Source organism: Neomonachus schauinslandi, chromosome 8 (genome assembly GCF_002201575.2).
Source record: "Neomonachus schauinslandi chromosome 8, ASM220157v2, whole genome shotgun sequence".
NCBI lineage: Eukaryota > Metazoa > Chordata > Mammalia > Carnivora > Phocidae > Neomonachus > Neomonachus schauinslandi.
Genome location: NC_058410.1, coordinates 46,041,062 through 46,050,548, shown reverse-complemented (window position 1 = coordinate 46,050,548; position 9,487 = coordinate 46,041,062). Strand labels below are relative to the sequence as shown.

General features: G+C 39.0%; 1 protein-coding gene across 1 annotated transcript in view; it reads right to left on the bottom strand.

Moving 5' to 3' along the window:
- Positions 1 to 7,773: 7,773 nt before the first annotated feature.
- FRK (fyn related Src family tyrosine kinase) overlaps positions 7,774 to 9,487 on the bottom strand; it is a 98,587-nt gene continuing 96,873 nt past the window's right edge. Inside the window, exons 7-8 of the mRNA XM_021693431.1 lie at positions 8,922 to 9,087; positions 7,774 to 8,533 (exon numbers count right to left, since the gene is read on the bottom strand). Coding sequence (XP_021549106.1) covers positions 8,322 to 8,533; positions 8,922 to 9,087 — 378 coding nt within the window. The 3' untranslated portion in view covers positions 7,774 to 8,321. The remainder of the gene's footprint in view (positions 8,534 to 8,921; positions 9,088 to 9,487) is intronic.

Here is a 9,487-nt window from a genome sequence, read left to right as displayed (position 1 = left end):
TACTCACAGAATATTAGCAAAGTAAATCAATCTTGGAGAAACAGGTAAGAAAATTTCACCATGAAATTTTCATTCAAACAAAGTAAATGGTTCTGGAATAGGAGATGTATCCATTCAAATATGTTTTTACTACATTCCAGACCTTAGTTCCCTTAAGGCAAGGATATTTAGCTTAACTAAATATCCATATTATAGAATCCATACAAATTCAGTGAACAAGGCAGCAGTTATTCTTTCAGATTTATTTCAGTTGCAAAATGTTCCTACACTACGTTCTCTACTCCTGCTACAATAACCTCCAGAAACCATCCTAACAGCACTCAAACAAGATCTAGTCTCTCTGATTTTTAGAAACGCACACACCCGCCTCTGAGTCCCACGTTCACTGTTCGATGCTCCCTGTTGCCTCCTGCGTGCACACCGCCCTGTGTAGAAAGACTGTCCAGACCCTAAGTGTCCTCACTCATCTCTTGTGCCTCAGCTCCCTACAATCTCACTTTTGATCCCATTTCTCCAGTGAACTTGCACTTTCGAAGGACCACTGTGTTTCTAAAAGCTCATGGAAACTTTCACTTTCCCAGGTCTTTGACCTCTCGTTAAGGTTCAGTACAGCTGGCACTCCTTAACTCTTGGCTTTCTCTAGTGACACGCTCCTGATTTTCCACGCACTTCCCTGGCTTCTTCTCCACCCACATTTAAGTGCCCCATCTCCTCAGAACTAATCCTCTTTGTTTCTCCTCCTCTGCTCTCTCTCTGAGGGGGTTCCCTTCCCTTACACGGTTCCCTTACACCAAAGTCTTCCTAAGTTTACATTTGGCTTCATACTTCACTTCTGGACTCCAGGTCTGAATATTCAACTCTAATTAACATCTCAAGTTGGATGTTTCATGACAACTGATCAGCTAACCAGCTCCTCCGATCATTGTTCCCCTGATCTGCTTCTTTTCCACTGTTTCACATCTAGTTGCTTCTAGGGGACACAGGAAGTCATCCTTGATACGTAATTATTCCTTGTCCACATACCCAGTTATCAAGAGCTGCTTGTTTTACCTCCAAACGCATCACGTGTGTTCAGTTTTCTAGATCTCCATCCACTCCTCTGACCCACTTCCATCTCTCTCCCAGACAATCGAACCTCCAAAATTGTATCCCCATATCCATTCTCCATATGCTAGTGAAAATAATATTTTAAAAATCCAAAATAGGTCGTGCTACCAATTTAAAGATGTCAATGTCTGCCCATTAGGATTAAAAATAAGATTACTAACCTGGACCACACAGCCCCCATTATTGGGACAGAACTTGCCTGGCCGGCCTTAACTTGGGAACCTTTCCCCCTCACTCTACACACTCCAGGCAAACTGGATTTCTTTTAGTTCTTCAGTTGTCCCATGTTCTTCGTCTTTGCTGTGCCTATTTCCTTCCTGGAGTCAGCAAACACCTTCTTATCCTTCAGACCACAGTAAAACATCATGTCTCCATTTCTCCCCAACTCCCCAGACCTAATTATGGGGGCATTTATTCACTGTCACAGCACCCCACATTTCTCCTTCATGATACTCAGCACAACCACAGTCAAGTAATTATTTATGTATTTTTTGTTGGCTTTCCATGTGTGGCAGGATACTATTTAAGATATCGATGTTTTTCCCCAGGTATTTTCTATTATGCTTTGGTCCTCCCATATCAGGCAACTAGACCATGAGAAACCTATTATCTGAAAAAAATATATATTATTACAGTGGAAAACAGGAAAACAAGAGTCAAATTCTTATCTTTTAATATCCAAGGCTTTGAAATGCAGTAATCAGCCTTCTGGTCCACCCCACCCAACCCTCCTACCTTAAAAGACCAAAGATTCCAAGGCCAGGGGAAGAATGGGGCCAGAGGGATGCACATGAGTTTTGTAGGTCCCTATTCTGATATGTGAGGAGGGAGAACGGGAGGACTTCCGGATGGTCTCGGGAATCTGAGAGCAGAATTCCCAAGTAGAGCCTGGAAGAGTACCTCCCAACACATGTCCTGGTGAAGGAGAGAAAAGCTCCTGCTGGTGGGAGCATCTGGACAGATGGGTCAAAAAGTTTCTTTTGGACCCAGGAGGAGCATGGAAATAGATGAGAAAGAGCTGAGACCAAGAGGTGACTTCAGATGGGAGAAGAGATATCTCAGGGGATGGCCACATGGACAGCTGATGACCTGATATCAGCACTAAACAATTACAACTCTTCCCAAATCTTATCATATCATGAGCACCCAGTACTTAGGAAAAAAATCCTAGCAATACCTGAGAAGTTATTTTCCAATACCTGGTGGAAGGGAGGTTTTAAGTAGATAATGTGCCATTCAGAAATTGGCCATTCCAATCTCTAGAGAGAGAAATTGGAAATACCATCTGCTTACATAGCATAACGTTTTCTCTCTCTCTCTCTCTCTCCCCTGTAGTAGAAGGTCTGAGGTCAGCCATCCATGGCAAGTATGGCAGCTGCCCTCTTATCAAGAACCCAGACCCTACTGAGAAGTGACTTCCATCTATAAGGTTTCTTCATTATCTAAGATGGATATTGAATTTTAGGCCTAAAATAGTACAAAAGGGGAAAAGACAAGAAAAAGCCCATTCCAGTTCTCTGTCCACCTCTTATGGAGTCTTCCTAGAAGTCCCTCTGAGCAATTTTCTCTTACATCTCCTTGGTAACCCCTAGCTACAGAAAAGGCTGAAAATGTGGTCTTTTAGCTGGGCTCCAAGAAAATAGGTTCTTCTATTAAGAAGCAAGGAGAGAACGGACACAGGATAGTAGCTTACAGACAGTAAGTTCATTCTTAGGGAGAAAATGGGGAGGTAAAATTGTGCACATATATAGATGCGCGAGCTGAGAGTCACATACACCAATCCATCTCCCCGGATAGATTGTAACCTTAGAGAAAGCAGGGTCCATTTCTCCCTTGTTCACAATTTTATTCAATTATGTAGCCCAATGTCTGCTACTCATTAGCAATCTACATTTGTTTAATGAATGAATAAAATAATTAAGGGGAAAAGATGAGTAAATAAGTATATGTGTCCTTCCAACACTCAGCATCATGTAAAACTTACTTGATGTTCTAATGTGGTGTGATAGTGTTTAGTGCTGTTCACTGAGTATTTCTGGTGCCCTCCCTCTGGGTACATGGTAGGATTACACATCCAGTGCTCCTTCTGTCTAGGTGAAGACATGTGATTATGGTCAATGAGTTAGTTGTGAGCAGAAGCAACATATGTGTCTTCTGGGCCCACGGATCCAGCTGCCAACATGAGACCCATCAGGGCTCTCATTCCCACTGCACCAGCAACTGACAATGTCAGAGCTGGGATCTCTCCATCAGCTTGGGTCTCTGATAAAGGTGACATGAAGCAGGTGACCTGCAGTGAGTATGTAGCAACGCCTATTTCCTGGATTCACCAATTTACTTTCCCCATCACACAAATGTAAGCCTTTTAATGTAGTCAACCGAGGAAACATTTTAAATACTATAAAATACATCAAATTTATGTCATGGGTCCACTACCAACTTGACCTCTGAAACAATGAAGTCAGCTTTTAAAAGTCAAGTTAAAAGTAATCAGTTTGATATAACTGGCATAATGAAAAAAAATCCATCTTAAATAAAGATAGAACACTTAGGGTAAAATGTATTTTCAAGAAAAGCCTTTGCCTTAGTATTTTAAAGAACGCAGAGATAGAAATTTTTCAAATATTTGTTGCATTTAAACCAAGATAAGGAATAGCACTGTAACAAGTGGTACAATTAAAAGAAGTCTTTTCTTTTTCTTTTTTTTTTAGTAGGCTCCACACCCAACATGGGGCTTGAACTCACGACCCTGAAATAGAGTCTCATGCTCTACTAACTGAGCCAGCCAGGTGCCCCTGAAAGGAGTGTTTTTTTAACCTTTTTGATACACACACTAATCACGTGTAAATACATTCGCATGTAGTTGTACAATGTAAGTATTATTAAAGCATATAACATAGAAATACTCATTTTTTAGAGACAAACATCTCATTGCGGCACCTTTAAAGTATAGAATCTGGCTAATTGGCTTTGTTTCCCACTTTCTGAATCTATAATTAAATGCAGATTCTGAAAAATGATTAAAAGCTCTAATATCCTTTACCCTGAAATTGTGTGGACCATAAACATTAAAGCAACTTGGTTAATATCAAGCAATCTTACCTTTCACATATAGTACAATCAAACCTCTATTCTAAAATCCCAGAGAATTATTACAAGACAATGTTTAGCTTCTTCCAAACCAAGCAATTTTAGTTGCTTTTAGCCATCTTCCCCTAACATACGATTTCAGGGTTATTATGTTCTATGACTTGAATCCCCTGCACAGAAATATACATAACTAGATACTTAACGCAGGTTTGAGATTTGTTACCCTTTTCTGGAAGAGCTGATTATATTCCATGAGGATGAAAAAGATGTTACATTCAAGTCTGTTACTTCAGATGACTAATGGATAAACTACTCAGGCAAGAAGAGCAAATGGAAATAATTGGGTGTTTCTTTCCTTATAACTGAATCTTACAACTCCCACGCAGATAGTGCCATCCGAGTGCAGATCGAAGCTAAACTTTTAACAGGCTCTGAAATTCAGGGTTTGCATGCTATTTTTATTCTCCAGTTTATGTCTAAATGTAATAAATAATTTAAGAGATTTACCATCACTTCCTTCATATAAAAAAAGGAAAAATCTGAAGAAGTTTAATGGTGTAGTGTAGGCAGTAAAAAGATGACACTATGAAAATTAAAATATTACTGGAGCCATGAATTTATAAGATTTTTAAGTATTCTCTCTCCATCAAACTACCTGGCCTTTTTTCTTTTTTTTAATGCTACAACATTAAATTTTTGGATCATGTTGGAGACTATAGACCAAAATGTCTCCATAACAATGCCAAGGAAATACCAGAGAATTGAACATTTCCAGATGAGCCCACAGGCAATTCCAATACCCAGGTATTCGAACCTCATTTACTATTCTTTTTTTTTTTTTTTTTTTTGAGACTAGGTGTTTTCAACGGGAGAACACAATAACACAAGGTGAATAAGTACCCGTATTATCACCATTCTAGTTCACATAATGTATCGTTGCAGAGTCCTTAAAAATCACCATGGACACACTCTCAGACAGGCGTTTTGGTCCAGAAACCATATGCTCAACTAGACTGTGAAAAACCTTATTGCAGATAGGGCATGCTTGGCAAAGCCATGGATCACCAGCTGGGCACTGCTTCCTCAAGGAAGCTCCAGCTGAATGACACTATGGCATCCTTCCAAGGGCAATGGTTCCTTTTGGGCCATCAGAGAATCGAAAGAGTTTTGGCCCCTTATGGTTCAGTTGATCCACGTAGTCACCATGCAGACATGCGTTGTGAGTGGATGTGAATGTGCTCAGCCTGATACTTCCCCACGCTCATTCTTTGGTGTCCTTTGGGACACCTTCCCACCCACCACGGCCCAGTTTGCAGATTGCTGGTCACCTCGATTTTATTTTGTTTTCCATGATACAATATTCAGGTTCCACAGCTCTTAGGAATCCACTCTGTGCCTCTTTCGACCTTAGGTAATATAAACCTATTTTCTTCCTAACCTTCTTAAAAGAGGCTTAATGGAATTTTGAATTTTTCCTATTGCAAAAATTCTTAGGTTTTTGTCAAAAGAGATTTGAAATACCACATGAAATGAGGTACTCACATCCTTCACCACCACCTCCAAATAACTGAATTACATAAATAAAACATTACATAGAAAGAGCTTTGCTACAATTTATGGGAGGTAAATTTAACAAGAACTGGCTCATTGTAGGAAAATTCAACTTATCTTTTCCCGATCCTTTTATTCTATACGGGGAAAGAAATTTATGTCAGCTTAAAAAAAATCTATTACTGCTTCTCATAACTGAATCCATTATTTTTCTCTATGATCCATCAGGCAAAAACAAGAACAATAGATTGCTTTGACAGAACCTTGAACATAAACGTCTCCAAGAATCAAACGTAGTAAGTTAAACCGGTTTCAGGTATTATTAAAACAAGAAAGGATAACCTTATCTATACATTTCAAAATCAGATCTTACTAAGAAAGTTATTATTATTAGCTGCTAAAAAAAAGACAGATTATATAGTAGTTGAATTTTCACAATTAGACTCTGACTTTAAACAAATCAAGTTGTCCTATACATAGTCAACTGACTTAAACAACTAGTGTTGACCTTATCTTATAAATCTTTCCTATTTATAAAAAAAAGTCGAGGGGCTCTATTATCAATAGCTCCACATGACCCATTTCAGTTGCAGAGAAGTCTGAATGTATGTACACACACCTACCTACAACTGGGATTTTCTCCTTAATGGATACCTATCCAGCATCTGATTTTATTCCGATAAGCCAACCTCCCAACTTGTCTCCAGGAAAAAGGGCCACATGTCCAGTTTCAGTGGCAGAACTTAATTCTAAGCCAATCAGCACATAACATTCACATTAAGTCTATTATTCATCAGCATATGACCCAATTTGTCTAACGAGAAAAAAGAATGATTTTCTTTAAAGATTTATTTATTTGAGAGAGAGACAGAGAGAGTAGGGGGAGAAGACCAGATGGAGAGGGAGAGAGAGTCTTAAGCCGACTCCCTGCTGAGCACGGAGCCCGACACAGGGCTCAGTCTCACAACCCTGAGATCACGACCTGAGCTGAAACCAAGAGTCGGAGGCTTAACCGACTGCACTACCCAGGAGCCCCCAAAAAGAATGCTTCTTATGCAAGCTGAAAATGCAGAGAGAGAGGTTTCCCATTTTCCGCTACTAGATGAGGAGAAAAGAACAGGGAGCCCCAGCTGCTACTGAGCCATCTGGGACTTTGAGAATGAGGACAATGCTGGTGACAGAGAAGATAGCTGGAAGGAACGTGGGTCCCCGTCACTATCACTGAAGTGCCAATGATATGGTACCTGAAGCCCTCCCTACCTCCAGCCTTCCAGGTAGAGCTCACACATTTACTTCTTAATACTTCATCCACTTTGAATTTGGGTTTCTGTAACTGTTGAGATATGTTCTTCTCCTTTAAAGATGAGAGAATATACTCAAAATCTTCTGTCTTTTCATGGCTTGTTTCATTCATATTGCTTTACAGCAGAGATCTTTGAATATATACTTGATTCTGAAACTACCTTTGAGAACTCTCCCTAATCATCTTATGGGGCACAAAATTTGATCCACCCGTTGCTTAAGAAGACAGTAACATGCTTACAAAGGTTAATGCACATTTAAGATGAGTAAAAACCCTCTTGTCCTACCAGACAGAAAATACAGCTTCATAACCAAGGTCAGACCTTATTCTTAGCCTCTAGTTCGAAAACTGAGCTTGACCTGCACTATAATCAATTTAAAACTCTGGCCTAAATGCCAAAGGTCCATCTTTTAAAAAATTATTCAGGAATCTCAGCCATAGCAATCCTACTGCTCTCCTCTCCTGTTCCTAAACTATTTTATACTTATTTCTCAGGTTTTGCACGCCACTAGATGTTTCTCACATATTTCCATAGATAATAACTCATCTGCTTTGCAATCTGATTCTTAACATTATGAGATTAAAACTAATGTAGATGATTCAGATGACACATACTGAGGTACAGAAAAATCCCATCATTTCCTTCTACAAAATGAGAGAAATTTTAATTCTTTTTCTCAACAGCTGCTTCATTTTTTTATGCATAGGAAAAAATATGTGCAATTGCTCCAAGTACAATCAAGTCATTTCACATGGCTTTACCATCATTGTAGTTACAGGATATTTTAAAAGAGAAAAAAAAATCTCAAAGCACAGGTCCTGCTGTGCAGCAAAGCAATCAGATTCCTTCATAATAACAGCCTGATGGGATTCAGCAATCCGAGGAATAATGAATAACCACTCTAATCAGTAAACAGGAAAATGCTACAACAGTCACTGAGTAAAAATTGACTATCATCTGTTGATCCTCTTGATCGGTATTTCAAACAATAAATAGAAATGTTTAAGTATTTTTTAAAAAGAAAAATAACTGTGTTTCTGTGTTTGATTTTTGCCAGACAGTGATAAAATATCATCTTAGACTGTCGTGCAGTGTTGCCCAGTCACGTATAATGCACCTATAATCTTCTTCATAATACACGGACACGCTGACCCTATCACTCGAATATGTCAAGGTAAGTTCTTCTGGCAGTTGATTAATAAGGTTGTATTTCTGGACTGATTATTGAACTCTTTTGTTACTTGATTATTTAATGTTCTTCTTCAGTGTTCATCTTACGAAGTCATTTGTATCTGAAAATGAAAAGTCTGTTTCAAAATAGTCTTCAAGTTCCCAATGCAGTTTCTCAAATGTTGGCCGTTCCTTAGGCTCTGCGTTCCAACACTCCCACATGATGTTGTAGAACTGTGGTGGACAGTTAGGTGGTTGAGGGAGTCTATAGTTTTGACCCAACATCTGGATTACCTGAGCACCTGTCATGCCTAAATAACATAGAAAGGAACCAACAAAAAACAAGTTAAAGTTCAGGGTCTTAAATTCATAGATAATTATATTCAAGATTACAAAGCAAACTGATTTCCTTGGTGAAGCTATGAGGTCTACCATCCCCTTCCCAGGCTGCAGAGATTAAACTACATCTTGCAGCAAGTAATGTCCATAAGACTGCAATTCAAGAGCAAAGGAGAAAGGGGCAATAAACTACCTCATTAATGCAAATCATCATCATCAAATTTTATCTATTATGCTCCCACAGGCACATGGTATGGTCAGCCCCATAACTCTGCCCTCTAAGTCTGGGCAAAGCAGTTAAAGTCACACCTAAGTAAGTGACCTGCAGCAGAAAGGCCCACTTCAGAATTAATTACTCACCACTATAAGGCACTTTGCCATAAGTAATGATTTCATAAAGAAGGATTCCAAATGACCACACGTCGGACTTAATGCTGAATTTATTACCACGAATGGCTTCGGGCGCAGTCCACTTCACTGGCAGCTTTATTTCTTGTTTGGATTCATAGCTGTCTTCATTATCTACCTGTTAATGCATTAAGGAATCAAGCCAAAAGTTCAAGTGATATATATATTTTTTTGCTACCCTCATTTCACATTAAACCTGTTTAATGTGTAGCCTGTTTCACATTAAAATTTAGAGGGAAAAGTTTCAAAATGAGCTTAGTTCAATTGATAATTATAGTAGCAAATTCCAAATCTGGCTTATAAGACTGAGAAATCTATGAGAAGTCATTAATAAAATATTATTTAAGAGCCTACTATGTGCTAAAAATAGTACTGACAGGAGCACTCTACTGCATATGGGAGGACTCACGTGTGATGGTCTTCAGCAAATTGAAAAAAAGGAAAGCAAAGTCTGTCTGTTTCCAGACTTACCGTTGGTATTGGAGAGCCACTGACTTTAATAATTACCACGTTGCCAC